Source organism: Diceros bicornis, chromosome 4, assembly GCF_020826845.1.
Source record: "Diceros bicornis minor isolate mBicDic1 chromosome 4, mDicBic1.mat.cur, whole genome shotgun sequence".
NCBI lineage: Eukaryota > Metazoa > Chordata > Mammalia > Perissodactyla > Rhinocerotidae > Diceros > Diceros bicornis.
Window position 1 is genome coordinate 46347275 of NC_080743.1, and position 19261 is coordinate 46366535.

Sequence of the window (19261 nt, forward strand, 5' to 3'; positions counted from 1 at the left end):
ACGGGCAAAAACAGCTTCCTAACCAAAGTCAATATATGCTATCATTTTGTTCAATCATTCAAGTAATAGAACTACTATTCAAAAACATTACTAGAAGGAAAATTTTCATACATATGACCAAGAGTCTTTTCAAGTACCACAGGAAGAAGGAATACTTTCTTTAAATATGGATGCCAGAAATCTACCCATTTGTCACATTTAATCCGGGGAACACAAAATAATAGCAACCTATCACTTTTTATTGATATTCTATGCAGTTAAAAAATACATCCTATAAATACCAACGTGACACAGCACAACATTAGAAAACATTTGAACTGAATTTTTAAGGAATCTTCTTTTTTTGAAAAAAAAAGTTTTTAAAATAACATCCAAAAATAACAATAAATATGTTGAAATTCATTGCAACAAAATGAAAAAAATCTTATTCAGTAACTGCTTAGGGGAACAAAGATCTACAGATATTCTGAGGAAAGATAAACAACTTTTGGAAGATAATACCACATACACCCAAGAAACATTTAACAGTTCCAAAACTCACACACAGCACATAACCAATAAAAACAGGACATGAATTCAATGTGTAGAAAAGTCAAATCAATCTTTATCAAAAGTTTAGAACACTTAGAAATCCATTCTTATTACACATTATTTAAAAAGGTAAAATTTTTAGTAGCACTAATCCAATGTACTGAGATCCTTGTTTATACTGAATTTTGAAGAAGAATGTTTTTTCAAAATCATTATTTAAGATAAATTTTAATAAAGAATAACATAGAATAGGAATTTTCCTTTTAAACAACTGTAGTGAATGACAAAAATCTCACCTGGGACTAAAAATTCATGACAAGGTTTCTTAGCATCAAGGAGAAAGGTAAAAAGTGAAGCATTCATTTTTTTAAGCCAAAAAATAATGAAAAATATATGCAAAAGATGAATATTTTTTATTAATTTAATCAAAGATTTTACAAATCTCCATGATGCCTCTCCCAGAAAAAATACAACTACAAGCGTAATTTCTCATCTTACCTTCTTCTCCGATTTCCATTATTTCCTGATGGCCTTGTTATCTGAGTAGACACAATTTGACAGTGGACAGTTCCCATGAGTAACATAAGGCACAAGGGTCCAAGGACTTCACTTACATTCACAATAGGCATCATAAAATATAACACGAGTGCTATAACTGCAAAGAAGAGGTTTCAAAATGTAGAACATTAGGGCTTATCTTTAAAATTAATTGTAGTAACTATACAAATTACTTCTACAAAAAGCTATCCTTTTAAAAAGTACACAAGTAAAAGCACATAATTTCCTGCAATACAATCTACCTGAACATTAGCTGAGTGAAAACCTAAACCCCTTTCTGGCAGCATGATAATCTAGATATTTCACAAAGCTTTCCCCGACAGAACAACTAGATGCTGTATAATACAGACACTTTGAAGTGTTGTTCTGCTCAGAGGAACACCATTCTCCAAGGCCCATGACTATACAGGCAGTAATTAGCAAAGCTGGGACTTGAACCCAAGCAGTTAGGCTCCAGAGTCCTTACTCTTAACTACTACGCTATATCGTCTCTTATATACATTTCATGTATGTATATGAAATAGCCAAAGAAACAAATGATGAAAGAAACAGAAAAATATCAAAAATTATCTTCAAAAACTTCCAGATACATTTTACAGATGAGTTTTTTTCAGACTTTGACATAAAGATAATTCTTCTGCTAGATAAACTATTCCTATGTGGAGAAAAAAGCTATCAAGTTCATTTTATGCTCTAATACCCTGATACCCAAACATAGCAATGACAGCACCAAAACAATAAACAAGGTCAGACCTTGCTGACCTTGTGAATGTGCATATAAATTTACCACTAAAAAGTAAGCACCAGGAAGGCGGGGGATTTTTGTCTGTTTTGTTCACTGCTATACCTAGATCAGTAACTGGCACATGGTAAGCACTCAATATTTGTTGAATGATTGAAACACTATCAAAGTAAATTTGACAATACAACAAAAGAATAATTCACCAAGACCATGTAAGGTTACGCTAGAAGGATAGTAAATAATCTATCTCAGAGCCTAGAAGAGTTCTTGGCACATACATGGTAGGTACTTAAGTATTTGTTGAATGAACTGATTTAATCTAATAATTTATTATGATGCAATTTTGATCACACACATATAAATCATTTCGATTGACAATTGTGTAAAAGGCCTTTGTCCCTAGAAGATGTGGTATATATATACAATGGAATACTACTCAGCCATAAAAAAGACAAAATCGTCCCATTTGCAACAACATGGATGCAAGTTGAAAGCATTATGTTAAGTGAGATAAGCCAGACGGAGAAAGACAAACACCAGATGATTTCACTCATATGTGGAAGATAAACAAATATATGGACAAAGAGAACAGATTAGTGCTTACCAGAGGGGAAGGGTGTTGGGGGATCGGCATAAGGGGTAAAGGGGCACATATAGATGGTGGCTGACACATAATAATGTACAACTGAAATTTTACAATGTTATAAACTACTGTGACCTCAATAAAATAGAAAAAATAAATAAAACTTAAAAAAAAAAAAAGCCTTTGTCCCTGATTCCAGGAAGGTAACCTGTACACCCTTGGAATTTCCCAAATGATGGAAGTATCTTTGTTATTCATGGTGTGCCCCTTGGACTATATCTGATAGTTTATCCTAATGAGGTGACTAAAGATGTGGGTGTAGCCACAAAAAAGACCAACCATGTGATTAGAGAGTTGGGGCTTTGAGCCACATTGTATCAGCCCGACCTCTGGGGAGAGGAGGGGGCTGAAGATTGAGTTCAACCACTTGGCCAATCTCTTAATCAATCACGGCTACACAATAAGCCCTCAATAAAAACTCTGGATACTGAAGCTTGGGTGAGCTTTCCTGGTTGGCAATACTCTGTGTGTATGGCTACCCTTCATGGCTGGAAGGGTAACATATCCCTGAGGACGATGAAAACTTCCTGTTTAGAATCCTCCTAGACTTTGCCCTATGCATTTCTTCTAATTTGTATTCTTTCGCTATAATAAAACTGTAATTGTAAGTATAGCACTTTCCTGAGTTCTGTAAGTCATTCTAGTGAATTAACAAACCTGAGGGAATGCGTAGGGGACCCTCAAAACTGTAGCCAGCTGGTCAGAAGTGAGGGTAGCCCTAGGGACTCCCAAAGTGAGGCTAGTGTCGGAAGAGAGGGCAGTCTTGTGAAGGACTGTGCCTTTAACTGTGAAGTGTAGCCCAATTCCAATAGTGAAAAAGCATTCCATAAAAATCAACATTTGTTCCTGATTTGTAATTAATCTTAAATGTCAATCTTTTCTAAAACACTAGGAATATAAAAATGTCTCCTTAACATACTAAAGAATATATAAGTAAAACCAACACATCATAATAATGGAGACATTCTGAATCAGGAGCAAAACAAGGATGACCACTCTTACTGTTATTACCTACTGCTCTGAAATTTCTGCTCTTTTATTTCAATAAAAGTAAATGAAATGTATGAAAAATGAGGAGACCAAATTTTCATTATTTGCCAACGATATGGTTGTATAACTAGAAAATCTGAAAGAAGCACTGAAAAACTATTAGAATTAATGAGAGAGAGTTTAATAAAGTGGCTGGTTATAACAATCTTAAATATAAACTAATAGCTTTCAAATGTAACAGCAATAACCAGTCAAAATTTATTTAAAAAAAACAAAAGATGTCTCATATCTGCAGCAGCAGCAACAAAAACATAAAACATTTTACTTTAATATCTGGGAAGCCCCCAAGTGTCCATCGATGGATGAATATATAAATACAATGTTATATATACATACAATGGATTATTGTTCACTCTTAAAAAGGAAGGAAATACCGACACATGCTACAAATGGATGAACCTTGAAGACATTATGCTAAGTGGAATTAGCCAGCCGCAAAAGGACAAATACTATATGATTCCACGTATATGAGGTATGTAAGAGTAGCCAAATTCAGAGACAGAAAGTAGAATGGTGGTTGCCAGGGCCTGGAGGTGGGAGGAACTGGGGAGTTGTTGTTTTATGGGTACAGAGTTTCAGTTTATAAAGACCAAAAAAGTTTTGGAGATGGATGGTGGTGATGGTTGTATAACAATGTGAATGTACTTAATACCGCTGAACTATACACTTAAAATGGTTAAGACGATAAATTTTATGTTATTTTACCACAATCAAAAAAATTTGAGTTTAACAAGATCTAAGCAGGCCTTATAAGAAAAAAAATCCTACAAAGCTTTACTGAGAGATATAACAGAAGATTTGACTAAAAGGAGAGATATATCAATTTTCTCCCCATGCTCCCTAAACATATCTATACCTATACCTATACCTATACCTATATCTATCTCTATCTCTATATCTACATGGGGGGAGGATTCTTGTCCAAATTCCAAGGTTTTTTGGGGGGAATTTGATCATGAAAAAATAATTCTAAATTCTAAATAAATAATAAAGAGAATAAATTCTAAAGAAATAATATAAAATATGAAAAATTTTGTTCATGATGGCATTACTAATAGGAAAGAACCCAGAAACAACCTAAATGCTCATAATATGGGAACAGTTATGTAATTATGGTACTATTGCATAATAAATTAAGCAGCTATAAAATGATGTTTATGGTAAATCCATATCATAGACTCATACAGACATTAAACTCATAGTTCTAAATGATGGTGTGTCCATATGATGGAATATTATACAGCCATTAAAATGATAGTTATGAAGTTATTAAATAAAATTTAAAATTCAGTTGCTTATTCACACTAATCACATTTCATGTACTCAATAGCCACATGTGGCTAACAGTTACTGTACTGGGCAGTGCAGACATGGAACATTTGCATCATCACAGAAATTCTGTCGGATGGCACTGTCCCAACTTTAAAAAATTAAACTCTTAGATTTGTAAATTCATAGATGTACCTTTCACTCTGTAATTTAAACAATTAAAGAAAACTGACAAAGACAAAAGAAAATAAAAAATCACCCCAAATCCTTTCCCTTTACCCAACCTTCACCTACCCTTTGTTCTAATTCACATTCTTTTGCACGGTATAACCATAGTATACACTGCCCACTTTCAGAAAGTATTCCTGGTAGGCAATGGCGATATAGGGGTAAAGAGAATATACTGGGTCTCTACATGTAGTGAGAAGAGAAAAAACAACATCAAGTAGTGATGTGTAATACAGAAATTAAAATAGATTCCTGTGATAGTGACTGGGGAATGGTAGGACTATTTAGAAAGTACGGATAGGGACGGCCTCTCTATGAAAGTTACATCTGAACTCAGATCTTAAAGATGAGAAAAAAGATAGCCATGTGAAAAGCCTTAAGATTGTTTCAAACAGAAAGAAAAGCTCCGTGTGAGGAACAGAAAAAAGGCCATTATGCCTAGAGTGAGGAAAGAAGAGAGTGGTTAAGACATGACATCTAAGAGGTTAGCAGTGAACAGATTACATAGGGCATCGCAGGCCATAGTAAAGAGTCTGGATTTTTATTCGAAGGGCAGTGAGAAGACACTAAAGGGTTTTAATCAGGAAAATGGCATGATACAGTTTCCATTTTTAAAGATTTCTCTAATTGCTGTGAAAAGAACGATTGGTAGAAAAAAGACTCAGGGGAGATGTTCAGTGGTCTAGGCAAAGAGATGCTGCTGCTGTGGACTATGATGGTGGCACTGGAGACTGAGATAAATAGACAGAGTGAAGACATATTTGGGAAGTTGAAGTTACAAACTGTGAGAGACTGGATATGAGAGTTGATGGTACAGTAGAAAAGGAAGACTTAATTTTTCACTTGAATACTGGGTGGTTGACAGTATCATTTAACGAAATGAGAGAAGACCTAAAGAGGAATAAGTTGGTACAAAAAAAAGTTTGTAAAAAAAAAAAATCAGGAGTCCCATTTTAGATATAATTGAGTTCAAGATACGTATTAAATCTCCATACGGAAAAGTCAAGAAGGCAGTTAGATTTACAAGTCTGAAGTTCAGCAGAGAGATCTGGCCTGAACATATAAATCTGAGAATCACTAGTGTATCAATTATATTTAAAGAAATGGGGCTCAATGAGAATCCTAGAGAAGAGAAGAGAATCCGAAATTCAACCTTGAAGTAATCCAATACTCAAAGATCAGACAGAGGGAAAGATTGAAAAGGCCTGGCCAGGGAGAGAGGTGGAAAGAAATTCAAGAGAGGAGAGTTAGACAATCCTGTTTGCTCTCTCCGAGCAAATAAATTTAAGATGATCTCCAAACGGTGAACGTCCCTTCACTTCTCTGTACTTTAAACCATCAAATGAAAGGGTAAGTGTAAGAACAGTAAGGTCTGCATTACCTAATGACAAAAGCAGCAAAAACAAATTGGCATAATTCCTTCCAACTCCTCCAATTACCTTGCATGAGGTAAAGCAGTAGCAGCCAAACAAAGATTCTTAAGGAGGTAACCTGAATCCACCAACCGCTGAATAATGGGAAAAATACAACTCGAACAAGTCCCTTCCGAGTCAGAGATGTCCATGGAATTTCAGGCTTGGCTTTGGCAAATGTTGAGCCTTTAAATACACAATAAAACAAAACATCAAACATTTATATACACTATACTAATGCCCACTTGTAATACTATATTAAAAACAGGTGAGAGCAAAAATCCGCACATAACCTGTTCAGTTAAAAAGAATCCTCTTGGGGGCTGCCTGGTGGTGCAGCGGTTAAGTGTGCACCCTCCCCTTCGGCAGCCCGGCCTGGGGTTCGCAGGTTCGGATCCCAGGCACGCAGTGACACACCGCTTGTCAGTGTGGCGGTGTCCCATATAAAGTAGAGGAAGATGGGCACGGATGTCAGCCCAGGGCCAATCTTCCTCAGCAAAAAGAGGAGGATTGGCATCGTATGTTAGCTCAGGGCTGGTCTTCCTCACAAAAAAAAATAAAAAGAATCCTCTTAGATGCTCGTTAAATGTAATAACTTCTCGCCTCAATCAGGGGACAAGAGCTAAAAATAAGTCAGGCTCACTTGAATGTTACACAGTATATTTTTCTTAAGTACACAACAGTAAGCCTCCAAGTTCATCCCTCTTTCACCTTTATGGAAACCATGTAATTTACATTGCCACATAGTACTAAAGCAAAGGGAAAAAAATACTAAAGCCTGAATGATGAGAGAATATTACTTTTGGAAATTAAAGTACGCCATCATATAGGGAAGATATCTAAAAAGAATCTTTAGTATCACTATGAAATGATGTAATAACATACGTAAGAAACAAACCAACTTTAGAACTCACCTCTGATTAAGTCAACATCAATCAAGTCTGGCTTTATGTGACCCATCTTTTTTGGTTTGTTTTTGAAGCCCTGGGATAAAACAAAACAAAAACGAAAACAAAAATAAAGAAAGAAAAAAAGCCCTTTTAAATAGAAAAGGTAAACTTATGTTTCTTTTTCTCTATATCTGAGTCTCTTTTACTGGGGACACTTTAATCCTAATGCTCCTTACAGGAACTTGTCATTAATATTTATTTAGCTTTAGTTTTCAGTTTTATCAAGTAATGCATGCATACACTTTTAAAAACAAACAGGACCAAAAGATCAGTAAGTGAAAAATAGTAGTCCCCTGACCCACAGCTCCTCTTCTCCTAATTTCATTCATTAAAAACAAATAGCTTTCAACTTTTTATTTATTTATTTATTTTATTTTTTGAACTATTTGCAAATGTATTTGTCAGAGAAACACACTTATCAGTGAAAAATATGCAATTCTCAATGCAGTTACACAGACAAGTTTTCAAATTATTGATTCTCATATTATCTCTGGTTAATGATTTGTCAGTTACTATTTTTTCCTCTCAATTTGAAAAGTTTATGACTAACAGACTAAATACCAGCTAATAACAATGAAGACAAATTACCCCATTTAAGAAACATAAATTAAATTTCTGAGTTTGTCTACGTCTGTGATTAATTTCAACTTTTTGAAAGGAACAAGATTTGCCTCAGAGAGCTGTTGTTAACAGCCTGGCTCCCTTGAGAGAACTGTGAAGGCAATTTCATTACTAGTTACCATGATGAAGGCAGAATATATTCAGCTGTGGATATTAAAGTTTAAACAGAAAACACTACTCATAAATTTGGAAAATGTACTTTCTTCTATTGATATTAGCCAGTATCGTAAACCCATAACAAACAGAAAGGCTAATTCTCTCAAGAGAGAGAATTTGCCTTTAGCTTTAAATGGCCAGTGTGGAAGATGTAATAAAATAAAGAACACAACGTTTATCCCCTGCCCAGATACAAGATGGCTACCTTTAAAAAGAGTTGATGTAATTCTAAATAAACTTAGCTTTGAACTATTTCACATAGGTAAACCAATGGAAAACTTCCATATTTAAAGCAGAGAGAACAAATAAGAATTATCCAGACTAGAAATTTGCCAATCCTACATCAAGAAGTCCCCTAAATAACCATGTGATCTGTCCAACAACCTATAACAGTTGGGCACTGACTGTATGCATAGCATTTGCCAGATGCTGCTAAACTTCTCACCTTTCCCAAGGGACTCTCATTCTAGTCCTGATGTTTTGGGTGTATCTGGATGTTTTTCATTTGTAAAACCCATCTGTGGAGAGGGGCTTTCAATTTTACCTTTAATAAGATGCATGAAGCCCTTCAAAGTAACAGGTGTTTCTGAATTAGGGAAAAATCCACTTGCTATTAACAGGTTGCAGCAAATCTGTCGGCCTTTCATTTCCCTAGAAACACAGGACGTGAAGGAACAGAGTAGCAGGAGGGAATCACAGATGGGAAGGAAAAATGTCACCAGAGAAGATGAGTAAAATTCATGCTCTATACTGCAGTCAACATGTCAAATTCCACAGAGCCCACCATCCAAGACACCTCGTCAAACTCCTCCGGAGACATGGGGAGAAGGTTGTCTGTGGTCTGAAGTTGAGAAGGGTGAACTTCAGAAACAGAAATCAATTCAGTCTTGATGTATCCAGTTCCTTTAGGGCCATCAAGTTCCATTGGTTCTGGTGCTTCCTTTGGCCTGGAGTAATACTTTCCGAAGGCATGGTCTTTATCAATATTTGGATACAGATACTTCAGGGGATTCTCTGGAATATTTTCAGCAGCCATGATTTTGTAATTGCGAATAATATCAGGAAAAGTAACAGTAGAAAGTTCTTTCTTCGTGTAGGGTTCAACCGCATGGAAGTAAGGTTCGCCTCCGTTCTGGGACCGCTCCACCCACGTGAACGTGATGGCCCCTTCCCGGCAGCTCTCGCTGAAGCACAGCAGGAAGGTTCCCGGCTGCTGGTCCTTGAGCAGAGCGCGCTCTCGCTCCTTGCTGATAAAACCCACAATACACCCATCATTCCAGAGAGAGAGCAGGTGTTTCTTGATGAGTTCAAGGATGCTTTCAATCCAAAGCCAGAAAGGAAAATTTTTATCATTTATATTTTCCTTACAGAAACTTGTCCACGGAATGAGACCATCGGGGGCCAGCATTAGGACAAAGAAGTTTCTCTCCCAGCATGTTCAGCTGGTCCACATTGAGACCTCTTTTGGTGACAGAAGAAAACTGCCAACTCAGCACCTCTGAAAGCTGAGACCATCATGCACAAGGTGGGTTCAGGAAGAAGGACAGATTCCTGGGCTCCGCCACCAGCATGTTGTACCACAGGATGGAGGCCCAGCCACTCGGGAGCTGGCTGACGTTGGAGATCACCACGACGGGCAGAGAGGTCGTCTCAAGGTCAATGACCAAACCAGGCTGACACAATTGGGTTTCAAAACTAAGGGAGTGAAGCTCTTCAGTAACGATGAGAGGGCCCTCGTTAGTTCTGGTGCCCGCGTTTTTCTGTTCTTTCAGTTGCAAGTGTCGGAATTCTGCTGCCAGACTTCCTTTGGTGGATTCCTCCATGTTCATTACTTTCGTATGTGTGCCCAAAATGTTGAACTTTCTAAATCCTTTTACTGTATTTCTCTCATTCACATCTTTATCAAATAAGACTTGGACTTTCAGATTATAATTCAGCTCTTGCAATTTCACCAACAATCTCAACTTCACGGTGAACTGGACCCCAGTCTTCAAGACCAATGGCCTCTGAGGATTCATTGGCATGCAAGGCTGCCTTTCCACCACAAACGAGTTCTGAATGAGCTGCTGGAAGAGGCTGAAGGTGCGGTCCCATAGCCCTTGCTTGTTTTTCGTGATTGGGTCGTGTTCGTAGGTGTATTTCTGCTCCAGTTCCTCAAGCTTCTTAAGCTGCTGACGAACCTGCTGCAGACTCTCCGCGACTATGGTGAACATGCACTGAAGGATTACAGCCTCGGTCAAAAACCCGCTTTCAACTTTTTAAACTTCCATCTTTTTAAAACTCTTTCTCTTGGTATTCCATACTTCTAAATAATATGTTTATACTGCTGTTTTTTAATTTATTGATTTTAGAAATCATCATTGTTGTTAGTGCCATCAGTCAACTCCGACTCCTAGCTACTCTGTATACAGCAGAACTGAACCCTGCCTGGTCTTTTTGCACCATCCTCTCACCTTCTGGTGCTATAACAGACAATGCTCCACTGTTATTCTAGGGTTTTCATGGCGAATTGTTTCAGAAGTTGGTGGCCAGGTCCTTCTTCCTAGTCTGACTTAGTCTGGAAGCTCCACTGAAACCTGTCTACCATGGGTTACCCTGCTGGTATTTGAAATACTGGTGGTAAGGCTTTCAGCATTACAGCAACATGCAGCCGCCACAGTATGGCAATTGGCAGATGGGTGGTGTGGTTCCCTGACCAGGAAAGGAACCCGGGCCATGGCGATGAAAACACTGAATCTTAACCACCAGACCACCATGACTGGCTTAGAAATCCTCTATTAACTCCTAATATAGTACACGAGAACTTACTTCTCTTATACCACTAATCACCATATCCCAACTTCCACCCCAAAAACATATATCCTCACAATATAGTTATACTAATTTTTTGTTAAATCAGAAATGAGTACTTACAATATGATCACTATGAAATATCGTTCTCTGTAAGCTATATTTTATATTCTTACATTTACTCTATGAGATCAGTCAAAATATTTATCATTTTCCAAATACTCAAATGCCAGAAAATTAAAGTCTTTTTTATCTAAAAAAAAAAAAAATCCTAGAAACATCCTTCCCAGAACCCTCTATCCTCCTGCTCCATTTGGACGACTTGCTCTGTGGGCCTGTTGCACAGCTGTAATCCCAGGATTGCTCTTCACTATCATCCTGACAACTCCCTTCACCTCTCTGTGGTGAATCCCTATTTCCTATATCCCATGTCTTCCTAGAGCACAGCCTTCAGTAGCTTTCTGAGAAACGGGTCACAGAAGATAATTTTTTGAATCCTTGCATATCTGAAAATGAATTCATTGTACCCTCATATCTGCTTAGAAGTTACACAAGGTGCAGAATTCTAAGTAGTTAATCATTTCCCCTCAGGAATTAAGACATTGTTCCATTGTTTTCTAGCTTCCAGCGTTGCTGTTGTAAACTCCAATGCCATTCTTATTCCTGATCCTTTGAACGTGAATTGTTTCTTTCCTCTGAATCCTCATTTTATTCCTGGTATTCAGAAATTTCATAATGATGTGCCTTGATATAAGTCTTTTATTAGCTATTGTGCTGGGAATCCCTTCTATATGGAAATTCATGTCTTTCAGTTTTAGGGAAGTTTTCTTATAATTTATTTTTACATTTCTTCCTTTCTAAGATTTTTAACTTTTCTCTCTATTGTCTACCTCTTTTGTCTTTTTGTTCTGCTTTCTAGAAATTTCCTCAAATTCTTCTATTAAATTTTTCATTTTAATTCTTTCAGTTCATTTTTCCATTCTCTTTCATATTAGAGGATTTCTTCAAATCTCTAGTAATCATTGGCTGTCCATTTATATATTAGAATGAGGAGCTAAAAACTTGGTGGACACAGCTTTCTACTTCTAGGTATATACCCAAGAGAAACGTATACATATTTCACTAAATAACGTGTAAAAAATGTTCACAGAAGTGTTATTTATAAGAGCCTCAAATTGGAAACTAGCTATCAACAATTGGAAATTGCTCATCAACAGCAGAATGGATAAATAATTGCGGTACTGTACTGAATAAACTATAATTATGTAACAACATGAATGAATCTCACAAACATAATGTTGAATGAAAGAAATTAGACTCAAAGTGTGTAATTTAGTTTAAATAAAGTTCAAAAAAGTTCAAAATTAATCTATGGTGCTAGTAGTCAGGATACTGGTCAACTTTGCTGGTGGCAGTGACTGCAAGAGCATGAGAGGGGAGCTTCCACGGTACTGCTAATGTTCCATTTCTTTTCTTAATTAATTTTCTTTTTTATTTTATTGAGGTTATATTAGTTTATAACATTGTGTAATTTCAGGTGTACTTTATTATATATCAGTTTCTGTATAGAGTGCATCATGCTCAACCCCAAGAGACTAGTTTTTATCTGTCACCATACATATGTGCCCCTTTATCCCTTTCACCCACCTTCCACCCTCTTCCCCTCTGATAACCATTAATCTGTTCTCCTTATCCATGTGTTTATCTTCCACATATAAGTGAAATCATATGGTGTTTGTCTTTCTCTGTCTGGCTTATTTCACTTAACATAATACCCTCAAGGTCCATCCATGTTGTTGCAAACAGGATGATTTTGTCTTTTTCATGGTTGAACAGTACCACATCTTCCTTATCCATTCATCAGTCGATGGGCACTTGGGTTGCTTCCACGTCTTGGCTACTGTGAATAAAGCTGCAATGAACATAATGGTGCACAGATCTCTTTGCATTGTTGATTTCATGTTCTCTGGATAAATACCCAGCAGTGGGATGGCTGGATCCTATGGTATTTCTATTTTTAATTTTTGAGAAATCTCCATACTGTTTCCCATAGTGGCTGCACCAGTTTGCATTCCCATAAGCAGTGTATGAGGTTTCCCTTTTCTCCACATCCTCTCCAACACTTACTATTTCTCGTCTTTTTTTAATTATAGCCATTCTGACAGGTGTGAGGTGATATTTCATTATAGTTTTGATTTGCATTTCCCTAATAATTAGGGAAGCTAAACATCTTTTCACATGCCTATTGCCCATATGTATATCTTCCTTGGAAAAATGTCTGTTCATATCCTCTGTCCATTTTTTGATTGGGTTTTTTTGTCTTTTTATTGTTGAGTTATATGAGTTCTTTATATATTTTGGAAATTAATGCCTTGTTGGACATATAATTTGCAAATATTTTCTTCCAGTTGGTAGGTTGTATTTTCATTTTGTTTATGATTTCCTTTGCCTTGCAGAAGCTTCTTAGTCTGATGTAGTCCCATTTGTTTATTTTTTCCTTTGTTTCCCTTGCCTGAGTAGACATGGTATTGGAAAAGATGCTGCTGAGATCAATGTCAAAGAGTGTACTGCCTATATTTTCTTCTAGGTGCTTTATGGTTTCAGGTCTTACATTCAAGTCTTTAATCCACGCTGAGTTAATTTTTGTGTATGGCAAAAGATAATGGTCTACTTTCATTGTTTTGCACGTGGCTGTCCAGTTTTCCCAACACCATTTATTGAAAAGAGTTACCTTTCTCCATTGTATGTTCTTGGCTCCTCTGTCAAAGATTAGCTGTCCATAGATGTGTGGTTTTATTTCTGGGCTTTCAATTCTGTTCCATTGATCTATGTGTCTGTTTTTGTGCCAGTACCATGCTGTTTTGATTACTATAGCTTTGTAGTATATTTTGGAGTCAGGGATTGTGATGCCTCCAGCTTTGTTCTTTTTTTCTCAGGATTGCTTTGGCTATTCAGGGTCTTTTGTTGTTCCAGACAAATTTTAGGATTCTTTGTTCTATTTCCATGAAGAATGTCATTGGGATTCTGATTGGGATTGCACTGAATCAGTAGATTGCTTAGGTAGTATGGACATTTTAACTATGTTTTTTCTTCTGACCCATGAGCATGGAATATCTTTCCATTTCTTTCTGTCTTCTTCAATTTCTTTCAATAAAGCTGTATAGTTTTCAGTGTACAGGTCTTTCACCTCTTTGGTTAAGTTTATTCCTAGATGTTTTATTCTTTTTGTTGCGATTATAAATGGGATTGTATTCTTGGCTTCTCTTTCTGCTAGTTCATTGTTAGTGTATAGAAATGCAACTGATTTTTGTTAAGTTGACTTAGCACTCTGCAACTTGGCTGTAGTTGTTGATTATTTCTAATAGCTTTCTGATGGATTCTTTAAGGTTTTCTATATACAGAATCATGTCATCTGAAAACAGCAAGAGTTTCACTTCTTCCTTTCCAATTTGGATTCCTTTTATTTCTCTTTCTTGCCTAATTGCTCTGGCCAAAACCTCCAGTACTACGTTGAATAGGAGTGGCAAGAGGGGGCACCCTTGTCTTGTTCCTATTCTCAGAGGGATGGCTTTCAGGTTTTCACTGTTAAGTATTATATTGGCTGTGGGTTTGTCATATATGGATTTATTATGTTGAGGTATTTTCCTTCTATACCCATTTTATTGAGAGTTTTTATCATAAATGGATGCTGGATTTTGTCAAATGCTCTCTCTGCATCTATTGAGATGATCATGTAGTTTTTATTCCTCATTTTGTTAATGTGGTGTATCACACTGATTGATTTGCGGATATTGAACCATCCCTGTGTCCCTGGTATAAATCCCACTTGATCATGGTGTATTATCCTTTTAATGTATGCCTGTATTTGATTCGCCAATATTTTGTTGAGGATTTTTGCATCTATGTTCATCAGCAATATTGGCCTGTAATTTTCCTTCTTTGTGTCGTCCTTGCCTGGTTTTGGTATCAGGATAATGTTGGCCTTGTACAATGAGTTAGGAAGCATTCTGTCTTCTTCAGTTTTTTGGACTGGTTTGAGAAGGACAGGTTTAAATTTTCTTTGTATGGTAGAATTCTCCAGCAAAGCCATCTGGTCCTGAACTTTTGTTTGGAGGGAGGCTTTTGATTATCGCTTCAATCTCTTTACTTATGTGATTGATCTATTCAGATTCTCTATTTCTTCTTGATTCACTTTTGGGAGGTTGTATGAGTCCAAGAACTTATCCACTTCTAGACTGCCCAATTTGTTGGCATACAGTTTTTCATAGTATTCTCTTATACTCCTTCACATTTCTGTGGTATCGGTTGTAATTTCTCCTCTTTCATTTCTAATGTTATTTATTTGAACCTTCTCTCCTTTTTTGTTAGTGAATATGGCTTGTCAGTTTTGTTTATCTTCTCAAAGAACCAGCTCTTAATTTCAATGATCCTTTCTATTGTTTTTTCAGTCTCTATTTCATTTCTTTCTGCTCTAATTTTTATTATTTTCCTCCTTCTGCTCACTTTGCGCTTTGTTCTTTTTCTAGTTCTGTTAGGTGTAGTTTAAGATTATTTGAGATTTTTCTTCTTTGTTGAGGTAGGCCTATATTGTTATAAATTTCCTGCTTAGCAGCACTTTCGTTGCATCCCATAAGAGTTGGTATGTTGTGTTTTCATTTTCATTTGTCTCCAGGTATTTTTTGATTTCTCCTTTGATTTCTTCACTGATCCAATGGTTGTTCAATAGTATGTTGTTTAGTCTCCACATATTTGTCACTTTCCCAGCCTTTTTTTTGTAGTTAGTTTCTAGTTTCATAACATTGTGGTTAGAAGAGATGCTTGATGATTTCAATCTTCTTAAATATAAGGCTTGCCTTGTTTCCCAACATATGGTCTATCTTTGAGAATGTTCCATGTGCACTTGAAAAGAATGTGTATTCTGCTGTTTTTGGATGGAATGTTCTATATATATCTATTAAGTCCATCTGGTCTAGTGTTTCATTTAAGGCCAGAGTTTCCTTGTTAACTTTCTGTCCGCGAGACCTATCCATTGATGTAAGTGGGGTGGTGAGGTCCCCTAATATTATTTGTTGCTGTCAATTGCTTCCTTTAGGTCTGTTAATAGTTGCTTTATATAGTTTGGTGCTCCTGTGTTAGGTGCATATATAGTCATAAGTGTTATGTCCTCTTGGTGGAATGTAACTTTTATCATTATATACTGCCCCTCTTTGTTCTCATTGTCTTTTTTATCTTGAAGACTGCTTTGTCTGATACAAGTATGGCAAGACCTGCTTTCTTTTGCTTGCCATTTGCTTGGAGTATTGTCTTCCATCCCTTCACTCTGAGCCTATGTTTGTCTTTACAGCTGAGATCTGTTTCCTGAAGGCAGCATTTTGTTGGGTCTTGTTTTTTAATCCATCCAGCCACTCTGTGTCTTTTGATTAGAGAATTCAATCCATTTACATTTAGACTGATTATTGATATATGATGGCTTAATACTGCCATTTTATCTTTTGATTTCCAGTTGTTCTATATTTCCATTGTTTCTTTTCTCTTGTATTTCTGAGTGCCATTTCAGTTTGGTGGTTTTCTGTGATGGTTTTCTCAGTTTTCTCTTTATTTATAATTTGTGGCTCTGCTTTGATTTTTTGTTTAGTGGTTACCATAAGGTTTGTATAAAATATTTCATAGATGAGATAGTCCATTTTCTGATAGATTCTTATTGCAATTAGCCTAAGCAGCTTCCATCCCTTGCCTCTTCCCCTTCTGAGTTACTGTTATCAGAAACTGTTCTTTTCTCTGTTGTGAGTTTGTGACTAAACTGAAGTGTTTATAGTTATTTTTGATGCGTTCCTTTCCTTTGTCTTTTCTGTTAAGTGTTTAATAACCTATTCTGATATAGAGCTGCAATTTTCTTATTCTGTGTGTCTATTATTTCCTTGCTCAAGGTTTTGTAAACCTTTGCTTTTTAGTTTCAGAAAGGAGGGCTCTTTTCAACATTTCTTATAATGCAGGCCTAGTGGCAATGAACTCCCTCAGCTTTTGTTTATCTGAGAAAGCTTTCATTTCTCCATTGTATCTGAAGGATAGTTTCACTGGATAGAGTATTCTTGGCTGAAAGTTTTGTCTTTCAGTATTTTAAATATATCATTTCATTCTCACCTACCCTGTAAGTTTTCTGCTGAGAAATCTGCTGAGAGCCTGATAGGGGTTTCTTTGTAGGTCATTTTCTTCTGCCTTGCTGGCCTTAATATTTTTTCTTTGTCATTGACTTCTGCCAGTTTTAATATATGCCTCAGAGAAGGCCTTTTTGCGCTGATGTAATTAGGACCTCTATTGACTTCATGTACTTGTAGGTCCAGTTCCTCCCCCAGGTTTGGGAAGTTCTCAGCTATTATTTCTTTGAACAAACTCTCTGCTCCTTTCTCCCTCCCTTCCTCTGGAATACCTAAAATTCTTATGTTGCTTTTCCTAACTGAGTCAGATATTTCTCAAAGAATTTCTTCATTTTTTAAAAACCTTAGTTCTCTCCTCCTCCACCTGAAGCATTTCTATATTTCTATCCTCTAAATCACTAACTCTGTCCTCCATAATGTCAGCTCTATTTTTTATGGATTCTAGTTTTTTTAATCTCATTTATCATGTTCATCATATCCAGAATTTGTTTTTTTTTTAAGTTTCAATTTCATTCGTGAAGTATTCCTTCTGCTCATTCATTTTATTCCTGAGTTCATTAAACTGTCTGAGTTTTCTTGTAACTCACTGAGTTTCTTCATGATAACTATTTTGAATTATCTGTCATTTAGACCATAAATTTCTGTGACTTCAGGATTCGTTTCTGGAGACTTGTCATTTTCCTTCTGCTATGGAGTGTTAAGGCAGTTTTTTATGGTGTTTGATGAACTGATCCTTTGCCAGTGCATCTGAGGTAGTATCAGCTTGCAGATTTCACCTGCCACCACTGGGGGAGCAGGAGCTGTGTTTTCTGGTCCCACCCCATCTGCTGGAAGTTGTGCCAGTAGGGCTTCTCTGCATGTGCGTGCTGGCGGCAGCTGCTTGGCAGGTCACGCACGCACACGCAGGCAGGACCTCTGTGCTCTGCCAGCAGGTTGCTCTGCTGTAGGACCACTGCACTTGGCAGGGAACCAGCTGAGCTGGTGTGCTAGGTGGGAGGGGAGGGGCACTTTCTTTTGTGCATGGGCCAGCTCTGCGCTCATGTGCAGCTTGACTGAGCTGCTGCCCTTGGTGGGGGATCCTTCACGGGGCTTGAGCCACTCCACTTGGTGGGGAGTGTTCCCATGGGCGTGCCTGCGGCAGCATGGTGGGCTACCTGTGGGCTGGGCTACAAGACTGAAAGCGTTCCAGCAGGCTGGGCTGCCCCCAGACCCTCTAACAGTTGCGCTTCCATTTCTTGATCTGAATGCCTGTTATGTGGTTATGTTCAGTTTATGAAAATTCCTCATGTTGTACACTTATAATTCTGTTGTGTGTGTGTGTGTAAATATATTCATATTTACTGAATGTGTTTTACTTCAATAAAAAAATTTTAAAGCTTATTGGAAGCTCTGTGTGTGTGAGTGTAGCTTATAGATTTGGGGCTACACTGTAGGGTAATCAAGCAGAAAGCTTGAGGGAATCACTAAATGTCAGTATCTGGAGGAGTTTTTTCTGGGGTTATTCAAGGCTCTTCCAAAGAATCCTCCAGTATTCTCATGGTTGGAAGTTAGAGAGGCTGAAGATTTCTGTGTTGGAAGTTCCGAGATTAGGGCAACAAGCTCACAATTTTGTCTTCAGTATCAGTATCTTGCTTGCCCTTCACTGTCCCCAGAGCCTCTCTCCAGTGAATTTTCTCAGAAGACATATCACCAGTCTCCTGCTTAAGGGCATTGTTGCCTGTCTTTAAGGGGTTGAAGAGAAGATCAGGAAGTCCAATCTCTCTGTATACAAAGTTCATTCAATCTCCTATTTTTAGCCTCATAGCTCACCTCTGCCTCACATAGAAACTGGTATGTTCAAATCCTAAGGCTCTCTGGGGACCTCTGCAGGGCAAATTGGCTTACTTCTCCACGGCATTCTCCTCTGCTCTCCTAACACCCCTCCATTCATTTTTCATCTTCTAAAAATGTGTTGATTTCTCATCTGCTGAGATCTCAATCTTATTTCTTGACTTTGTGAATGTACCCATTTTATACTCCCCTTTTATGTATTCCTTTAATGTAATTTTAGGGGTGACTCAGAAAGGAGAGATTATAAGCATGTGTGGCCAATCTACCACATTTAACCAGAAATCTAGTCATAACTTTTTTCCAGAGGATGAAGAAAGAATCCTTTC

The 19261-nt window shown here is 37.1% G+C and overlaps 2 protein-coding genes across 5 annotated transcripts in view; both read right to left on the minus strand.

Annotated features, from left to right (window-relative positions):
- The window catches only part of PHTF1 (putative homeodomain transcription factor 1), a 50194-nt gene that overhangs the window by 15781 nt on the left and 15152 nt on the right, over positions 1 to 19261 (minus strand). For 3 of the 4 annotated variants that reach the window (XM_058538829.1, XM_058538831.1, XM_058538830.1), the window contains 3 exons: positions 7348 to 7417; positions 6461 to 6619; positions 1030 to 1186 (listed from right to left, as the gene is read on the minus strand). In XM_058538829.1, the coding sequence (XP_058394812.1) occupies positions 1030 to 1186; positions 6461 to 6619; positions 7348 to 7417 (386 nt within the window). Of the gene's footprint in view, positions 1 to 1029; positions 1187 to 6460; positions 6620 to 7347; positions 7418 to 19261 lie in introns of those variants that run through there. The other variant, XM_058538832.1, reaches the window with a different exon arrangement.
- Positions 7763 to 10414, minus strand: LOC131404311 (signal transducer and activator of transcription 1-like). The gene is given in 2 exon segments (XM_058538833.1): positions 7763 to 9562; positions 9564 to 10414. Coding segments are annotated over 2 exon segments (1467 nt in total). The 5' UTR covers positions 10374 to 10414; the 3' UTR covers positions 7763 to 8905.